The sequence below is a fragment of the Perognathus longimembris genome, chromosome 1 (genome assembly GCF_023159225.1).
Source record: "Perognathus longimembris pacificus isolate PPM17 chromosome 1, ASM2315922v1, whole genome shotgun sequence".
Taxonomy (NCBI): domain Eukaryota; kingdom Metazoa; phylum Chordata; class Mammalia; order Rodentia; family Heteromyidae; genus Perognathus; species Perognathus longimembris.
In genome coordinates, this window is record NC_063161.1 from 158,402,295 (window position 1) to 158,421,902 (window position 19,608).

At 56.7% G+C, this 19,608-nt stretch overlaps 1 protein-coding gene across 4 annotated transcripts in view; it reads left to right on the forward strand.

The window, feature by feature from the left end:
• The window catches only part of Prrc2b (proline rich coiled-coil 2B), a 71,329-nt gene that overhangs the window by 6,822 nt on the left and 44,899 nt on the right, over positions 1 to 19,608 (forward strand). For all 4 annotated transcript variants that reach the window (XM_048345199.1, XM_048345206.1, XM_048345216.1 and 1 more), the window contains exons 2-3: positions 17,923 to 18,092; positions 18,660 to 18,837. In XM_048345199.1, the coding sequence (XP_048201156.1) occupies positions 17,978 to 18,092; positions 18,660 to 18,837 (293 nt within the window). In that variant the 5' untranslated portion in view covers positions 17,923 to 17,977. The remainder of the gene's footprint in view (positions 1 to 17,922; positions 18,093 to 18,659; positions 18,838 to 19,608) is intronic.

A 19,608-nucleotide genomic window follows, 5' to 3' on the forward strand; every position in this document is an offset into this window, starting at 1 on the left:
AATGAGCCCAGTGTTCTCACATCCCCGGGGAGAGCAGACAGTGTTCTGAAACACAGAGTGAAATGTTCTGGTGTTTGTTTTCATGATAAAAAAAAATTAATTACATGTGGACTGGAGCACGGTGGCTCATGCTTGTAACCCCGGCTACTCTGGGAGTAGAGAGCAGGGGGATGGTTCGAAACCATCTCGGGCTAAAAGTCACAGAGACTCCCTCTCAACAGATGAGCTGGGGGTGGTGGGGTACACCTGTGATCCCAGCAACTTAGGTGGCTCAGGTAGGAGGGTCACAGTCCCAGACTGGCCAAGTCAAAAGCGAGACCCCCATTAAAAAAAAAAAAAAGCAAAAGCAAAAAGGGCTGCAGATGTGGCTCCAGTTGCAGTGCTTAGCCTGGCAGCTCAAGACCCTGAGCTCAGGTGCCAGGCCCACCAGAGCAAGCCAAGGAGCCAGGCGCTGGTGGCTCACGCTACTCCTAGCTGCTCAGGAGGCTGAGATCTGAGGATCGCAGTTTGACGCCAGTTGGGCAAGAACATCTGTGAGACTCATCTCCAATTAATCACCGGAAAAACCGTAAGTGGCAGTGTGGCTCATGTGGTAGAGCACTAGCTTTGAGCTCAAGAGCTCTGGGACAGCACCCAGGCCCAGCGTTCAAGCCCCATGACTGACCAAAAAAAAAAAGAAAGAAAGAAAATGGAAAGTATAAAGGTTCTTCCTGGTCTCTATGAAGGAGAAACCATTGTGAGGATTTTTGTGATTCCTTCCATATAAAAAATGCATAGCCACACGTAAATACTTATTCTTTTATCATCTCAGATGGGGTTTTTCTTTGTGGCCCAGGCTGGTCTTCAGTTCATCATCTCCTGACCTCAGCCTTCTGAGTGCTGGGACTCCAGGTGTGTCCCACCACAGTTGGCTTATTTCTCTAAGATGCTGCCCTTTCCCTGTGTGCTGGGGCAGCCCGCCACCAGGACACCTCAGTCGGCTAACAACGTGTTTTCACTCTTCTCTATTGGTGCACATTTTTAGTCTGTGGGTAATTTTAGAATATTGCATCGTTCTGGTGAAACTGTGTCGTCGCTCTTCAAAAACACTCAATTTGTATGAAGCAGCCTGTGACGGTGTCTGAGCTTTGGCGACACTCCCGCTCCCGGGGGTAGCATTTTAGGAAGAGTTCTGACTTTCTGCCTTGAGCGCTACACATCCATGCGTGATAGTGTGGGTGAGGCTTCTAGAAGGTGAAGGGCCTTTGGGGTCCTCTTGGGGATGGGAGGGCCTTCAGCATGTCAGAAGGTGCTGCTCCGATCCTGAGTCTGTGGTGTGGGCAGCACGGAGGCTGGGGCTGCCCTGGCCCTGGAGTTGGGGGACAGCCCTGGTGATAGTGGGGGCCAGGTCATGGCCCAGGGCTAGATGTGCATAGGTATCTTCTTCCAGCCTGCATGTCAGAACCAGGAGAACAAAGTCCAGAGCCCACCTCGCTCATCTCCTTTTGGAGTGTTCCCGTGGGGCTCTCGTGCTGCAGCTCTGTGTGTGTGCGCGTGCGTGCGCACACCCATTTGGAGGCCCGTCCTTTTCTACCCCTCGTGGCGGTAGCCACCTGGCTTGGATTTTGGGAGGCCACACGTGGAGGGTGAAATGGCTGCAGAGGGCAGCGTTTGGAGCCGGGCAGGAGCAGGTGGAGAGGGTCTCCCTGATCGTTGCGGGGGGGGGGGGGCACCTCACCTCCCTGTGCAGGGGCTCGGTAGACAGGGGCACACCGGGTGAGGAGAAGGGCCGGCCGAGGGGTCAGCTGCCTTCAAGTCCAGCTTCCCTTTGCCACACGGCAGCTCAGTGATCAGTTGCCTCCTCTCTCCGAATCTGCCCCGTTCCTCTGCGGTGTGATGCTCGCACCTTCAGCACTGGGGTGCGGGTTTGCTGAGGTGTGTGTAAGGCATCTGGCTCAAGCAAGCAGGCCCTTGACAACACAGTAGTTAATAGTGGCTCCTGAGTCCAGTGCTCCCAGGGGCCTGGGGGTTTGGAGGCGGCAGGCTAATACACTTGGGGCTCCCTTGTTTACTAGATCTTGGGGTTTCTAATTGTGTGCGCTGCATGCTCAAGATTCAGACCCAAATCACAGCCCAGGCCTTCACCTTCAAATCACAGCCACCCTAACCGCCAAGGAAGGGTCTCCCTGCGGGCCTGTGGGTTGGGCGGTTTGTGCATCTGCCTCTTCACCGTCCACACTTTTTTCAGCAAGCAAGGGAGGGCTGCCACCCTACACTGAGCACACTGTTCTTGAGGGCTGGAAGGTAAATGTCTCTGAACGAACGGAGGTAGGTGGCAGAGGCAGCTGGCCGCAGCCCTGCTTCGGTCTGGCGGGCAGAAGTGGCCTTCCCGCCCCTGGCCCCTTCCCCGATGGGACTTGAACAAGTAATCTTTCTCCTTGCCTGCCCCGCGTGCACGGAACCTGTCTCAGTCAGTGCATGGCTGTAAAGACTGATCGAGTCCCTGGCTGCAAGTGTGGCGCCCTGCAGGGCCCCTGCTCCTGAATGGAGCGGGTTCTTTCTGTGTTGCTCTGTTTACTGTGACCTGACAATGTTGCAAAAGAAATCCCAGACATGAGGAGCCCACAGGAGAAAAGCAGTCATCCCCCACTCCCTGCTCCACCCTGTCTTCACAGTTGTTTTCTTTATTTTAACACCCCGCGGGTCATGCCATTGGAGTTTCTATGGAAACCTTCAGGTGGGTAGACAGCTTTGATGTGGCTCCTGGTGTTAGCTGCAGTCCTTCCTGGGGCTGGGGAGAAAGGCCCCCGCCCCCTCGCCACACCCTGCAGTTCATCCCGGCCGAGAATAGGCCTCATTAATTGACGAGTGCTGCTCTCCAGAGGCCTCCACGTTTAGGATTTGGGTGTTGACTTTGGAGGTTGGGGGATGGGATGCGGTGGATGAGCTCCTGAGGGCCCAGGGCCAGCACAGTGTTTATGACTTTAGGGTATTCAAGGGGGAGCTGTGGGACTTGTGATTGCGCGCGCATGTGCGCGCGCGTGTGTGTGTGTGTGTGTGTGTGTGTGTGTGTGTGTGTGTGACTGCCTTGGGTTTTCAGGCGCAGAGAAGAAATAGTGGGTTCAGCACACAGCTCTGCCCTTTCACCCCTCCTCACCCTTCAGCGTCTGGGTTTATTTGAGTTGGGTTTGTGGGGACTGAGCCACCCCTGTGTAAATAAGCCGTGCCACTCCCCTACCCCCTCAGGTGGTGTGGGGGAGCCAGAAAGGTGCCAGGTGCCCTTGGCTTGTTACTTCACCTCTCTGAGGTGGGTGTGGTGAGGACAGCCACCCCCACCTTGAGGGTGGCTCTGTGCGGGAGCCAGCGTGGCCTGCTCCCGAGGGAGGCCGGGGGGCTGTGGAGGAGTTGGGTCCTATTTCTGCCTTCTCTGCAGTGCCACTGTTCCAGTAGGTGGAGAGATTGGGGTTTTGTTATTTGTGATACCCAGTGCAAAGTCGGGCTTGTTGGCATCCTCAGGCAGTCGAGCTGCCAGTCCCTGCCTTGCCCTTCTTGCTGCCTTTCCGTTCCTTGGCCACAAACTGCAATGTTTGGCTGGGCACAGTGGTAATTGCTAATCCCAATTTGCAAGTCAGAGATCAGGGGGATGGCTGTTCAAGGCCAGCCTAGGCAAGAAACTTAATGAGACCACCTCTCAACAAGAAAATGCAAAGTATAGTGGTGCATATACCTGTCACCCCAGCTATGCAAGAGGCCTAAGTGGAGGGTCACAGGCCAGGCCATTCGGGCAAAATGAATGACGATGACCCTATCTGGAAAATAACTAAAGCAAAAAGGGCTGGGGGAGTGGTTGGGTGTGTATATAGCAAGCGTGAGGGAGGCCCTGAGTTCAAACCCCAGTACCAACCCTCCTTCAGAAAAAAAGAGAGAAAACGTGGTTCTTAGAAATTGCAGGTGGCAGAAACACCGAGGGTGTGAGGATGCCCGGCTAGAGTGATACTTGTCACAGCTGGAGATGGTTAACTGTCCTCTGCCAGGCAGCGGGACACTGGGCGGGAAGAGCAGGCCCGGTGACTGATTGTCTTAGAAGGATGGATGTGGAGTATTAAGAGAAGGACCCAGGTCTCGGGATCATGCAGTAAGAACGAAGAAGTCAGGCTGGGGCTGTGTGGCCGATGGTAGGGTGCGGAGACGTCCCTGATGGAACGAGATCAGAGGAGGGAAAAGGACCCTGGGAGCCCGGGAGTAGGCTGGCTGGAGTTGGACTGGCTTGTTCCTGCGTTTGAATTTGTTTTTCTGAATGTATCAGTATGTGACTTTGGACACAAAGATGGGGGACTGAGATAGCTCCTTCATTTACAGACACTGTGGGGCGGGGTGTGGGCCTGGGGAACGGTGTGGGCGTGGCAAGACGTGTGGGCGTGGCGTCGAGAGGCGTGGCTTGCTGTGAGGGCAAGTATGTGGGTGTGGCAGGCACCCGTGGGCAGGGTGTGGGTGCCGTTCTGTGCTGCTGGGGGGTTTGCAGGCTTCACCGTTCATTCACCCTGCCCTTCTCTGGGTGCCCTGGGGCCTGGGTGGTTTGTGTGAAGCCAACCAGCTCCTGCAGTCTCTCGTCAGGTGTCCGTGGCCCTAGGAGCTGCCCGGGATCTGGTGGGAGGGATGATCCAATGCCGCCCTGCCCTCCCTCCGGTTTCTGTTCTCTGCTGAATCAGATTTTGCAGGGAGGCTCTTGGCTCTCAGCACACTGGCAGGACTTCTCCCTCAGCTCATTCTGTTACTTGGAGGCGGGGAGGACGGACTGAACTCCACGCGTTCCTCTTAGTTGCCAGGTCGCGGTCATGTTCTGGAGTTGGAGGGGAGCAGTGTGGTCTGTGTCCAGTGGTTTCTTCCAGACCCGTGTATGGAAAGGCCATCTCCGCCGCCTTGCTAGGCGCTCACCGGGCCCTGGGGTGGTGAGCCAGCTGGGCCCGCAGACCCCAGCCCCCCCTCCCCCCCCCGGGGTCAGTGGGGTACTGAATCAGTGGAGCTGCAGTGCCAGCTCCAGCCTCAGCCGGGCCTGGGGTGGCTTTCGCCCAGGCCCCAGGTGCGCTGGCAGGGTCTGTGGGCATTCAGTAGAGGGGTCCCTCACTTCCTGAGCGGATGTGGATGTTGGATTGACTGGGGCTTGAACTCAGGGCCTGGGCGCTGCCCCTGTGCTTTACCACTTGACCCACAGCTCTATTTCTGGCTTTTTTTTTTTTTATGGTTAATTGGAGATAAAATGTCTCACAGACCTTTCCTGCCTGGGCTGGCTTCAAACCACAATCCTCAGATCTCAGCCTCCCGAGCAGCTAGGATGACAGGCGTGAGCCAAGGATGCCTGACTACCTGATAGGTGTTTTGCTTTTGACTCCATGATGGTGACTTTGGTCCAGTCATTTACCTCTACTGAGCCATTGGAATACTAATATTTTCCTTTCGGTGGCGTCTCTATTTTATATCTTGGTTCAAACCGTATTTGTTTTTTAGTTTTCTTTGCAGTCGAGTGGTCCAGGCTGCTCTTGAACTGATCCTTCTGCCTCAGGTTCCGGAGTGATAGAGGCCTGAAGGCGCGTGCTGTGTGTGGCTCCTGGCTCCACGAACCGTTTTTAAACTCAGTTTTATTTAAATTATCAAGTTGCTTCGAGATCTCCTTCACAGGCCAGGGCCCTGCCTGGCAGCTTGAATCTCTCCTTTGATTCAGGAGTTTCTTCGAAGCCCGGGTGGAGCTCCGTGGTAGCACACTAGCCCCGTGTGTGAGGCTCTGGGGGCCACCACTAGCATTTCCTGCCATTCCCCACAAGAAGTGCATTTATAGAGTTTTATGTTTCCCCGACCACTAGGGCTATTTTTGTTTCCGCTTTCATTCTGTCTTATTTTAAAGACCGTGGCCAGAGAGTTTTTGCTTTTCAGAATTTGGGATTTTCCTTGAGTCTTAGACATTGCCGAGTGGCTTGTCCCCTTGAACATCCAAAATCCTCTTTGTTCTGCACATACTCTTCTCTGCTTCTTTAGTTTAGTATTAGAATTGTTTGTTTTGATTGTTTTGTTTATTTGCCAGTCCTGGGGCTTGGACTCAGGGCCTGAGCACTGTCCCTGGCTTCTTTTTGCTCAAGGCTAGCACTCTTACCACTTGAGCCACAGTGCCACTTCCAGCCTTTTCTGTTTATGTGGTGCTGAGGAATCGAACCCAGGGCTTCGTGCATGCTAGGCAAGCAGTTTACCTCTAAGCCACATTCTCAGCCCAAGTATTCTTAAAATTTTTTAAAAATACATTGTTATTACAAAGGTGATGTATTGAGTAGTTACAGTTTTCATAAGTCAGCTAAAGAGTACGTTCCTTTTTTGAACAATGTTATCCCTTCCCTTATTCTCTCCTAGTTTTTCCTTCTATCCCCACCCACACGTTGCTGCATTTGCTTCTCCATTTTGCCTCCTCTTACGCTCCTAAAGACATGTAAACGAACCGACAGACCGAACAAAAGGGAAAGAAAACAAGAACAACAAAAAAGAAGAAAATCCTTGTTTTCATTTCCTGGAGGTCATTTCTAGAAACACTTTGTATGATCAGATGCTTTTAACGTTCTTACTCAGGTCTCCTGACTGGGGCACGTGTGAGGTTCTGTTGGGTTCCTGCTGGGGTTGCAGGTGGCAAGCAGGCCTGTGGCAGCATCCTGGTGATGGTACCTGGGCGTGTGCGCCCCCCCCCCCCCAGCAGCGATGTGCCGTCCTGCTGCGCATGCGTGCCAGCCTTTGCCACGTCTCTCCAGCCTGACCCTGAGCCCTGTAACTCCAGTCAGATCCCAGCAGGCTTTGCCTTTCTGATTGGTACTCTTTGGAAATTGACACACGGATTCAGAAAGTTCCATGAAAATGCAAAGGGTCAGAAGTGATTGTGTGGAGAGTGAAGAATTAAAAAAAAAAAATGCCAAAGGACATGTCCCAGCAGGTGTCCGGCTGTGCCAGAGTCACGGGGCGTGGGCGGTGCAGTGTGGGCCGAGGACACGGGTGTCCGTGGAACGGGACGGACTGGGCTGCCTTGAAGCAGATCTCGCATTTCACTTAGACACAAGTCCTAACTCTACTTCATGGGAGAGAGGGCCTTCCAACAGGGTGCCAGGAGAATTGCATTCTCCAGAGGGGCAAAAAGGAATCTTCTACCACAGATTTGATTAAAAAACCAGTTTTAGACAGATTATGACAGATACACTTTGTGGCAGAAAAATCTGGGCGTTCTGTTCCAAGTGTTGCCGGGTTCTCCTGGGTTCCCAGATGGCTACGGAGTGACTACCAGAGAGAGCAGGGCTCAGGGCAGAGGGCACTGGGTGTGCTGGGCTGAGGGGGGGCCAGGGTGCCCAGCTCCGTGCCGGCTTTGCCTTCACTCCTGTTTAAGGGGAGCCCGCAGAAGCAGCTCTCTTCAGTATGCTCTTTTTGTTTTTCTTGGGGCCCCAGCCCCTTGGCCCCTGGCTTTCTCCAGACTTCTCTATTTGTACCACGTGGGGGTTCTGTGGAAGTCCCCATTTCCTGCTTCCTGTGAGGTCCCAGAAAGGAGCTGCTCAGCAAGAGGCAGCCTCTCCATCTGCCCAGGCGCCTCCTGCTATTCTATTCGTCTTCCAAGGTGCTGCTCTCTGTATGTTGGGTATTTCTGTGGTCCTGCCATGTGTAAGCAGAACCCCCCTTTATTCTGAGTCATGTTTCTCAGTGGAGTGGAATGGAATTAACGTGGTGTGTGCGCTCACGTGTGTGTACAAACAGCCGTCCGTCCGCCCACACTTGGGTTTTGGAGTGTTTCCCTTAGGTTCTCCGTTCTGCCACTTTCTACCTGTTTGCCACATTCGGTGTGCTTTAGTGGCGGGGGAGACGAGAAGAAGAAAGGAGAGGCCCAGAAGGACGGTCTCGTGGCTCGGGTCCCAGTCACACTCCCGCAGGCCTGGGCAGGAAGCCTCTCTCCTTCCGTCCCTGCCTGTGGACAGCGAGCCCGCGCTGCGGACGGTGGCTCCCGGTGGCTCTCCTTGAGCCCTCTGTGCGTGGCTCTGCGTTCGGGGTCATCGTCTCTCAGAAGACACATTTCCTCTCTGTCCCTGTGCTGTGGACGGAACCTGGGGTGGCATCTGGCCCGGCGCTTTCTCTGTTGGGGTCGTCTGTGTGGAGAAGCTGGTGTCTGTGGGGTATACTCAAGGCCCCTCCTTACCTGGTAGGTGGTGGGATTGTGGGGCCAGGATGGTACTGGTGGGGGACTGGCCCTGTCAGCCCTTCTGTGTGGAGGAGACTGAGTCTGGACCTTGTGAAATCCCGGGAGACCCAGTGAGATGCGGTCAGATCCTGGGAGACCCCCGTGACACCTCTGAGGACTTTGAGGTCACTGTGAGGACCCAGGCCTGGGAAGGTGGATAGGAAGGTTGCTCCCTGGCCAAGGGAGAAGTCTGCCGGCGGAGCCCCTGTTCTCTGCTGTGTGCCGGATTCTAGCTTGCTGCAGGTGATGTCATCCTACCCAGAGGCCTTTGGGTGTAAACAAAGTCGCAGCTGGGCTCCTGGGGACTGCTGCGGCTGGTTTGGCTACGGCCCCTGAGTGCATGCCTGGCCACCCTGCCCTCTCTCCAAGCTTTCTATAGCATTTCCATATTTATACATATCTGACCTTTCTAGAATTTATGTTCCATGCTTTACAGTCTTCAGAAATAGGAACCGGACGCATAGAAGAGAGCGGTGAGGCACTGGAGACCCCCCCTGTGGGGCCCCTGAGTCAGGCGACCTGTACAGGAGTGAGATCTCCGGGCACCTGGCAGCTACTTCAGAGGCTTTGTGTTTCTCTAAGCCTTGCAGGTTTTCTGTGTTACACACATGTATATTCCTTTTGTTACTGTAACATGCAAAGAAAGCAAGAACGTAAAACACAAACAAGCGGAGCCGGGCTGTCTCTCTCTGGGTCTGCCCGCGCTATGTCTGTACCTGACTGTTCGGGAGCCTTGGAACTAGGGCTGGGAAGGTGGCCTAGTGGTAGAGTGCTCGCCTCCTATATATGAAGCCCTAGGTTCGATTCCTCAGCACCACATACACAGAAAGAGCCAGAAGTGGCACTGTGGCTCAAGTGGCAGAGTGCTGCCTTGAGCAAAAAGAAGCCAGGGACAGTGCCCCAGGTCCTGAGTTCAAGCCACAAGACTGGCAGAAAAACAACAAACAGACAAAAAGCACAGTCTCAGTGGAGCACTGATTTCCCAGGGCTTCTTGAATTACGGGGTGCTTCTGTCTCCTGAAGATGGAGGGGACCACTTGGAGCTTCTGAACACCCATATCTTGGTCCTCCTGGTTCTGGATCAGTGTTCTTCCTTGGTAACAGGCCAGTGGGAGGCCTGTCCCTGGCACAGGAGCCGGGTGGGCTGAGCATCAGGGGCCCTGCGGGAGGCAGGGCCTGCGCGGTGGCCATCAGAGGCTTGGCTGGCTGCAAGGGTCTGCGGAGCTGAGAACGTGAGGCCTGCAGAGCAGCTGGCTCCGAGCCGAAGCCAGGCGGGGGGGGGGGGGCGGGCAGCTGCTCGAGGGCCGGGACCCTCGGAGGGTGGGCCCTGCTCACGGGTGCCAGCCAAGGCCTCGTCTCAGATCTTTTGTTCAAGGCTTGATGCTCTACCACTTGAGCCGCTTCTGACTTTTTCTGGTCAGTTAGTTGTATGGCCTACCCTGGGGCCTGAGCATTATCTCCGAGCTCTTTTGCTCAAGGTTAGCTAGCACTCTGCCACGTGGAGCCACATCCCACTTCTGGCTTTCTGGTGGTTAGTTGAAGACAAGCGTCTCACAGACTTTCCTGCCCAGGCTAGCTTTGAACCAGGATCCTAAGATCCTGAGTGTTTAGGATTACAGATGTGAGCCACCCATGCCTAGCTAAAGAAACGGTTGTTTTTTTTTTTTTTAAACTAGACAGGTGCTCTGCACTACACTTGTGGCTCCGTCACCCTTGTTTAATCCACGAGGAAACAGCCCTCAAGTCACAGCCCGTGTGCTGGGAGTTGGGGTCAGGAGTGGGTGTGGGTGAGCCCGGTGTGCTGGGATGGGGGCTCGGGCTTGGCCCTGGGGGGATGGGGGATGGGGAAGGCATATGAGCTGGTGCCCAGCACGCGCCGTCCGCTTAGCTGAGCTGTCAGTCTGATGGGGGAGACTGAGGCAGGGAGAACGGGCATTGGAGGGCTTGCAGACTTCAGTGCCGGCCAAGTAGAATAGGGAAAGTGCTTTGTTTCTTGTCTTGCGTTTCTGCTCCTTCCTAAGTGTGCTGTCTTCTTGGAGGTCCCCTCCTTCTGGTGGCCAGTGTCTTCCATACCGAGCGCTGGCTCAGCAGAGCCTCATTCCCCACCCTGGGCCTCGCAGCTTCCAGAAGTGGCTGTGTGGCTTCCACAGGTAGGAAGGCCGATTAGGCAACAGCACAGGCTCAGGTCATGTCTAGATGGGCCAGCTCGGACTCCTAGAGAATTGTGGGTCTTCTGAGGCTCCAGAGCCCACTGGCGAGGAGGGGCCGGGACCTGTTGCTTTTCAGTGAGGCCTGGAAGTTTCTCCTCAAGCAGAGCTGGGCTCCCATCCCTCCCCTTCCCCCTTGCTGCATCTCCAGAACTTAGTTGGCCTGATCTTCTGCCAGTCCTCACGTCCCTGTCTGCGTCCACCAGTGGTCCAGGGTTGGGGGACTGCTCCGGCCCCGCTGGGCTCCTGTTTCTCTCGGTGGGGTTTTCTAGGAGCCCCGCTCTGACCTTTTGTGTCATTTGTAGTTGCTTCCTGTTGGGCAGAGCTGAGCAGTTGCCGCAGTCAGATGTGCTTACTGTCTGGCTAGAGACCATCCCCCTCCTGGTCGTCTTCTGTGCCCAGCGCGGAGAGCCCAGGGTCGGTGAGGATCCAGTTTTGGAAGTGGCGACAGAACCTTCCCTAGGCTGAATGCTTTTAGCCAGATGTCAGCATGACGGAGGGCAGGTGTGCTTACCTTTACTTTGTTGTGCTGGTCCTGTTTAACCAAAACTTAATCTGATGACCAGATCTTGGCAGGCCTCTCTCGTGGTGGGGCTTTGTTATTCGGTGATGACCTCTTGGCCCTGGGCCCGCCCAGGTGGGGGCTTCTGTGTGGGCTCAGAGCCATGGCCCTAGGCCGAGCTCACAGTGTGCCCACCCAGCTGGCCGGCTTTCCCCCGGAGCTCAGCCCAGAGCACGCAGTGTGCGGGACACAGTCCCCAGGTGTCCTGATGGCGGGGATTGGAAGATGACAGCGGATGGTGTTGGCACCCGTGCTAGAACAGGTGACCTGTGTGAAGACGGCCTGTGTTTACTCCCCTCGGCACCCGCACCCGTCTCCTGGGCACGGGGAGGGCCTGGAGTGCAGGCCTGGCCTTCCCCTGTGGCCTGGGCTTGTCTGCTGGCCCGCGGGAGCCTCATGACCTCGGACAGGATCCTTTCCTCTCCAAATTGACCCTTAAGTTCTCTCCCTCCCTGCGGGCCAGTGGGAGTGTCTTGAGATAGGTGTTGGTGGAGCGGGGTGGGAGGGGGATGGGCGCGGGGGGGGGATGGGCGCGGGAGGGGGGATGGGCGCGGGAGGGGATGGGCGCCCGGCCTGCCTCTCAGGAATGCCCACACCGCTGTGGTTAGCATGAATGTGCAGCCCTCGTGGGGGTGGGGGTGGGGTGACAGGCCTGCCCGGATCGTCTGGTCAGTCACCTGACACTGGCTGGTGCCCAAGCGTGGAGTGAAATTAATCCTGTTACCAGGAAAACCCGCTTGCAGGGCCTTTCCTTTCCGGCGGAGCGCGCTGCCCGCCTCCGAAACCTGCCCGGCGGGTGCTGTCTGGGGGGGCGGGGCTTGCGCGGCCTGCCTTTGTTGGCCGGCCCTTCGGGTGGCTTTTGTTAAGCCAAGGCCGCTCCTCCACTACCCTTGGCTGTCTGTACTGTCCAAGTATGCAGACCTGGATTCATTTCTGAATTCATTCCCTCACTGCCCGGAGCCGGCTCGGCCCCCGGTGGGCCTCGGGCCTGTTCCCGCTTGCAGTGTTTCCTCTTAGGCCAGGGGTTCCTGTGCCCAGGTGGTGTGGTCGGGCAGCAGGGCTCCCAGTGGGGGTGAGTGAACTGGACCCTCCCCTCCCCCTCCAGTTTCTTGTGTGATTAGGTTTTGTTTTGAGATTTTAAAAAAAAATTGCCCTGTCACTCACAGAAGGGACAGAAGGTAGCCGCAGGAGAGTGGTGGCCATCAGCCAAGCGGGGTCCCGGTTCCCAGCCAGCACCTGGTGAGTCAGGCTTCCGTGAGCAGGCCCTGACCTGCCCCGAAGGCCTCTGCTGGCTTCCTGATTCACAGTTTCTGCGGGAGTCCTGGGCCAGACCAGTCAAGCGTGGGGTACCGTCCAGTGGGGGTGTGTTACTGGTAGAAACCCAGCTTTTTCTGGAAGCTAGTGCTCCTGGCCAGGGCTGAGAAGAGCAGCTGGCAGGCCGAGGTGCAGATGGGTGTGGGCTTGGGCCTGGCCCCAGGCCTGGCACTGTTCCAGACAGACGTGCAGCGGCGAAATCAGAACGATTGTTTTTGTTGTGTCCGGTGGAGTTTGGCTGGAGAAGATAACGATTGAATGGCCTGAGCAGGCGTCCTAGCTTCCTTAGGGACGGGCCTCACCGTCCTTGCTGCAGAGGCTGTGCGGGCCAGCGCCTGGGGCTGGAGGGACCCCGGCCTGTGAGGTCTGTCCCTGGTACCTGGGAGGCCCGCCCCTAGGTCTCCGGTTTCCACAGCAATGGGGACTTGGCTTGCTAGTGCCCGAGTTTACTTAGATGCGTGTGGCTGGAGGTGGTCAGCTGGACCGTCCATCACCCGCCTTTGAGTGGCTGTGGTCATCAAGCAAGGCTGTCTGTGCTTGGCTCTCGCCTGGCTGGTCCTTAAGTGCTTGGCCAGTCAGGCCCCTTTGTTTAGAATGAAAGACGTCGAGGCCTGCAGAGGCCAATTGTGTGCTGGGCCAGACGCAGGACATGCAGGGCCCCGTGTCCCTGTGTGGGTCGTTAGTCCGGGCTCTGTGGGTACCATGAGCACCCCGTGGAACTTGGCGGGTGTCTGGCTCAGCTTGCCGGAGCCCCCATCACTCCCAGACTGCTTGAAATCCCCAGGAGAAGGGCTTGTGTTTGCACAGGCGTTCTCTTCCTTTCATGGGTGCTGCGGGGGGGGGGGGGCAGGATCGATGGCTCTGAGATAGTGGTGGGTACTGGGTACCCTAAAGACTGTGCCCTCGGACCTCTGCAGGTTCGGAATGGGCAGAAGTCAGGACTAAAGCTTTCTTACGGAGGAATGGTTTCTGGTTATACCAGACTAATATGACATTTGACGTAAGAAACCAGGGCAATCAGAATGGCTGGGAGGTAATGTTTTCTTCTTTTGTCCTTGTCATTGTTTGTTTATTTATTTTTGCCAGTCCTGGGGCTTGGACTCAGGGCCTGAGCACTGTCCTTGGCTTCTTTTGTTCAAGGCTAGCACTCTGCCACTTGAACCACAACGCCGCGTCTGGTTTTTTCTGTGTATGTGGTGCTGAGGAATCGAACCCAGGGCTTCATGCGTGCTAGGCGAGCGCTCTACCACTAGGCCGGCCACATTCCCAGCTCTCTGTCTGTTTTTTAAAATTTTTCTTTTCTTTTCTTTTTGCCAGTCCTGGGGCTTGAACTCGGGGCCTGAGCACTGTCCCTGGCTTCTTTTTGCTCAAGGCTAGCACTCTGCCACTTGAGCCACAGCGCCACTTCTGGCTTTTTTCTATATATGTGGTGCTGAGGAATCGAACCCAGGGCCATGTATACAAGGCAAGCACTTTACCACTAGGCCATATTCCTAGCCTCATATTTTTTTTTTTTTAATTTTGTCATTTAGGCAGTCTCATCACGTTGCTGAGGCCGGCCTGGAACATTCTAAGTAGCCCAGGGTGGCCCACCTCACAGCCCTCCTAACTCAGCCTTCTGAACGCTGGGATTGTAAGTATGTGCTTACCATACCCTGCCTGTGTTGAGTGTTCATTGAGTAAAGAGCTTATTATCTGGACTTAAGGAAATAGTTCAGAAATGTTAGTCTGCATCATACCCTCTGGCTTGGAAGGAGGTGCCAGGACCGGGCACCGCTGGTTGTTACTCAGAGACGTTTTGTTCCGTGGCCTGGGACAGGCGGGGTGCGGGACACGGGTGGAGCTGCCGCGTGGCCCTGGTCACTGTATCACACAGCACGGGAGTGAGAGCCAGTGGCCGCGGTGGCCCGCGCCTCTCTGGACGCAGGGGAGGGGGAGCGCGGGGGGAGGGCCGAGGCGGGTAACTTCTGCTGGCCTGGGTCCAGCCTGTCTCGGGCCTGTGGTGGTGCTAGAGACCAGAGCATTCACTTTCTGTTGCTTTGTGAACAATGGCGATACCCAGTTCTAGATCAGAACGCTGAAGTGAGTCTCTTGAGAGCTGAGCCAAGGTGTTCTGAGGGCGGCCTCCCGCCTCCCGCCTCCCGCGTCCCTCGCCCCCTCGGCCTCCATCTGCCCCCCTGACCTGACCCTCCGCTCCCTCTTCTAAGAACCCTGTGATCCTGCCGGGCTCCCTCAAGTAATCCAAGATAATCTCCCCATCCCCGATCCTGAAGCTACACAGCCACGGAATCTACAGACTCCCTCTTGCCATTTAACGGGTCGTGGGAGCGAGGACGCTGGTGTGTTTGTTCCGGGATATTGAACGCCAACCGGCCCAGTCCCAGGGAAGGTGTGAAGGAGTTGAATCCGAGTCCCAAGCTGTCCGTGTGGTCCCTGGAGCGGAGGGGCCAGTCTGTCTGGGGGGCGCCCTGGCCTCCGTGCCTCCCCTTCGACCCCGGCCGGCACGGCAGTCCTGCTGGTGGCGGGTGGACCTCGTGTGGGTGCTGCCGTACGGAACACATGCTCCGGCAGCGGAACGGCTCATGGGTGGCTTGAGGAAGCACCGGCCGGCCACTGCCGGGCCCCCGGCTCTAGGTGGGAAGCTCTGAGGTGGTGGCGGGTGGGCCCCTGGCCAGCGGTGTCCAGCAGGAGGGGCCCATGCCCCCCTGCTGCAGCACATGCTGCTGTGGGGGCCTCCACCCCAGGGTCCCCCCCCATCTCCTCACTGGGGTGACTTGACCGACTAAGAGGTGCACACCCAGATCCTACTCAATTTTGGGGGATGGATTTTTTTTTTTTTTTGGTAAAATGTGCTTTTAGGGCTGCGAATAATATGGCCTAGTGGTAGAGTGCTCGCCTCGTATACATGAAGCCATGGGTTCGATTCCCCAGCACCACATATACAGAAAACGGCCAGAAGTGGCGCTGTGGAGGTGACGTACAGTAGGTTACCTTTACTTCTGTTGGGTAATAAGTACATTGCCTTTCACATAGCGTCATCTCCCATCATCTTCTCCCACCCCCTCCCTCCCTCCCTTCCTCCCTCCCTCCCTCCCTCCCTCCCTCCCTTCCTCCCTTGCAGCAACGTCCAGTGCAGCCAGTGCGCTCCGCTCTTGGGCTTTTTCACCCTTTTCCCTCTGATTCTGTGCCCTCCCATAGGTGTGCACATGAATATACTATATGTGAAAGGTAAAGAATACGGAGTCATCAGAAACAGGAAAGCAAGAAAGACGTCCTTTGGGATTTTTAAATTTTTTATTTTATTATTTTTTTGCCAGTCCTGGGCCTTGAACTCAGGGCATGAGCACTGTCCCTGGCTTGTTTCTGCTCAAGGCTAGCACTCTGCCACTTGAGCCACAGCGCCACTTCTGGCCTTTTCTGTGTATGTGGTGCCGAGGAATCGAACCCAGGGCTTCATGCATGCGAGGCAAGCACTCTGCCGCTAGGCCATGGTCCCAGCCCTGGGATTTTTATTTCTGACACAGGAATTTCATGTGTGACATTTCGGTGCGTGTGCGCAGTGTGTAACAATCTGTAACAATTGCATCGGTATGTCCTCTGTGTCAGACGTCTGCTGTTCCCTTCTCCGTTCTCCACTCGCGCTTTCCGGGTGCGCCGCCCCGCGCGCTGGAGCATGTCCGCAGCTACCCTCCTGCCGCTCGTGTCTGCCAGCCGTACCCTCCCCCCGTCCCGGGGTTTTGAACTGATGAGGGCTTTGTATATTCTGGGGGAAGTGCTCTACCGCCTGTCCCCCCTTGCTTTTAGCTCGTCTTTCAGGTAGGCATTATTAGACTAGAGGCGTGTGCCGTCGTACTCAGGTTGTTTTTCGTTTTGTTTTGTTTTGATGCGTCGCTGGCTTTTTGCTTGGGTTGGCAGCAAACCTCCGTCTTCCTGCCTCTGCCTCTTGTGTAGCTGGATTCAGCTGGGGTGATCGGTGTGTGCCGGTCCTGGGGCTTGAACTAAGGGCCCAAGCACTGTCCCTCAGCTTTTTTGCTCAAGGTGAGTGCTCTATGACTTGAGCCGCAGCTCTACTTCTGGCTTTCCGGTGGTTCATTGGAGGTGAGAGTCCCATGGGCTTTCCTGCCCAGCTGGCTTTGAACTGCGACCCTCCGATCCCAGACTCGTGAGTAGCTGGGAGGACAGATGTGATCTGTAATCCATCAACACCTGGCCACAACAGTCTGCGATCTGGGTTCCTTTGAATGCGTGCTCCGGAGAGCGCTGTGTTCCTGGTGTTGCTGAGCTCTTGCACGCTGTTCAGTAATGACTGCACGACTCCTCTGTGCACCCCTTCGAGTATCTGTCCCTTGCTTTCCTTGCTTTCCCACCGTAACTGGGGTGAGCGGGCGTCTCACTGTGGTCTGGCCCTGGGTTAGGCTGCCTGTCTCCTTGCGTGGAGTTGCAGAGCCTGAGGAGTGCTGGTCATTCTGAGTAGCTCTGCTCTGTCGCCATCCCCTGGGCGTTTGCTGGTGTGGCTCTTCCCTGCCCATCCACATTTCTCCAGGGTCCCTGAGTGGGAGCAGCGCCCCATCTCCGCGCTCCTCGGCCTTGGCCCCTCTCCTCTCTTACCTACAGCTGGGTGTGGGGAGCGGCTGAGGTCGTTTGTCACCTCCCCTGTGCCAGCAGACTTGATGCCCGGCCCGACAGTGTCCGGCTCTGTAATCGATCTTTGTCCCCTCTGCTTGTGCTATCACAGTGAGGCTTGTCTTAGAGGTCGTCTTCTGGCTGGGGTCCCTCCTGGCCTCATCACCCTTCCTTGTCTTGGGCACAGTCTTGATGTTTCTGTGGCAGGCTGGGAGTGTGGCTCAAGGGGGGGTAGGGGGCCCTGAGCGCTGTACAGAGCAAACCCCACAAAGCCTGAACACAGGCCTGCCCCACCCACCCCTTAATTCCAGAGGGGGACAGCCACAGTGTCTTCATTGACACTAGCCACGGTGGGGAAAGGAGAGGCGTGAAGGTCTCAGCTGAGGGCCGGGGCTGCATGGTGCTCACTCGGTGTTAGTGACCAAGAGACCAAGAGAGCACGGAGCGCGGGAGCTGGAGCCTGCCAGGGAGGCTCGTCTGCCATCTTGGATTTTGTCTGAGTGGGGGGCTCTGTTGCCATGGCTCACCACGGGGAGCCCTGCTTTTCTTCCCGTCCTCGTACATCGCCATGGTGCTTTTCATCTGGGTGCTGGTTCCTCATGTCCAGGTTGCCGTCGCCTGACTGTTCCTGAGTGCGTGATCGCTTTGGTAGCTTTCCTTAGATTTGGCCTGGCTCTGGTAGAACAGGACCCCCTCCCTCCCCCCTTCTGTTGTGATGCTAAGTGGATGTGCTATGAGGCAGGGCTGCTCTCCATCCTGCAGTGCTGGCCTTGAATTGGAGAGGGACTGAGGGTAACATTCACATCTGGGCAGCCAGGTCCACGCTGCCACGGAAGGATTGCCTAGGAGCAGAAGCCTGGGGGAGGCGTGGGGGCGGGGCGGGGGGGAGAAGCACGCTTCCTAGACGCAGGCCACGGCTGTCCTCACCATCCCGAACAGCTCCGGCCTCTGGATTTGAGCTTCTGACGTTTGCTTTTTCCATTCCAAAGGCAGATCGGGAGCGGTGCCGAGAAAAATTTTCTTACTAGATGACATTTCATCGCAATGTCCGATCGTTTGGGGCAAATAACCAAGGGCAAGGATGGGAAAAGCAAGTACTCGACTCTCAGCCTGTTTGACAAGTACAGAGGAAGATCAGTAGACGCGGTCCGGTCCTCAGGTGAGGCCCTGATATCAGGCTCGCGCTCCCCTCCCTGGCGGGGAGGCCAGCCACCTGGGCACGGCGTCACTGGGGGCTCTGGGGACGCAGTCACCCTCTGCCCACCTTGAGCCTGGGAGGCCCTGACTAGAGCAGGATTGTTTCCGTCCCTTACTAAGTAAGGGCCGCGGGGATGGAGTGGAGCCTGTTTTGAACTAGCATTCCAGGACTTGGTGGGGAAGGTTCCCATAGATTCTGTTAGCCCTCAGGCTTCATTTTGGTCTAGTGGGGGGGGGGTTTGGATTCAGTCCCCTGGGGCGAGGCCAGGGTCCGGTCACAGAGCTCGGTGGCGCAGTGGGGTGGGCTTCCTGGGCCTGACACCCCACGGCCATTCCCGCAGTAGAGTGGTGGCAGCCCCTTTGTCTCCATTCTGGGGTGAAGGGTGAAGAGCTTACTTAGCTGACCAGACTGCCAGCCATTGGCTTGGTTTGCTTGGCTTTGTCTTCCCCACCCAGTCTGAGTGGCGGAATGAATCGGCCTCTTTCCTCCTGCAACTTTGCCATGTGGTGTCTGCTCTGTCCCCTGAAGTTATTCCTAGACATGGCTTACAAAGCCTTGGGAAAGTTGCCACAGCCCGGCGCATGCCACCACCTGCAAACCTGCCAAGTCTGAAGTCTGAAAACAAAGGAAACGACCCCAACATCGTAATAGTACCCAAGGACGGAACGGGATGGGCCAACAAGCAGGACCAGCAAGACCCAAAGAGGTGAGCAGCGGCGCGGGGAGAGGGCTCCCGGCATCCTTTGCTTACACAAGAGGTGGGGAGAACGGGGGGACGGGCGACTCGTGTTGCTTAGTGGGCTTCTTGCTCCGTGCCTGCTGGCGGGGGGGCAAGGCAGTGTTTCTGCGGCAGCCTTGTCCCCCATGTCCCTGGCCTCCTCACTTAGGAGGGCCCGCAGACCACGAGTGCTGAGCTGCCTCTGCTCTGAACACACCCAGGTCTCCATGGCAGCCTCCCTGGGGGCCCCCAGGCTCCAGCAGTGTCCCCAGAGACACACAGCAGCCGTGCTGCCGGGCCCCCAACCCGGGCAAGACCCGGAGCCCTCCTGCTTCCTGCCCCACAGCCGGCTTGGGCATGGTCCAAGGAAGAGGATCTGTTGTGGGAAGGACACAGGGGGCAGAAGCCACTGCTAGGGGTCGTCCTTGGGGAGTGAGAACAAGCAGGGTCCGCTCCCTTCGCGCTCCTGCCCCTGCATCGCCTGGTCTCCGGGTTGATCTGGGAAACCGCGTTGTGGAAGCGAGCCACGGTGCAGCCCTCACCCCGGTCCTTGCCGCTGTGGCTTGTGCAGCGGAGCCCAGAGAAGTCTGCTAGGATCGCGGACGGGGCGTAGAGGGAGCACGTGGTCCGGCAGAGGGTGACGCAGCAGAAATGAGGAGTGGGGGCGCCCTCAGTCACCGCGAGCATGTTCTCTGCAGGTTGCTCAGGACCGGGTTGATGGTGGAAATCACTTGGGGGATCAGCCCCCTGTGGGATTCC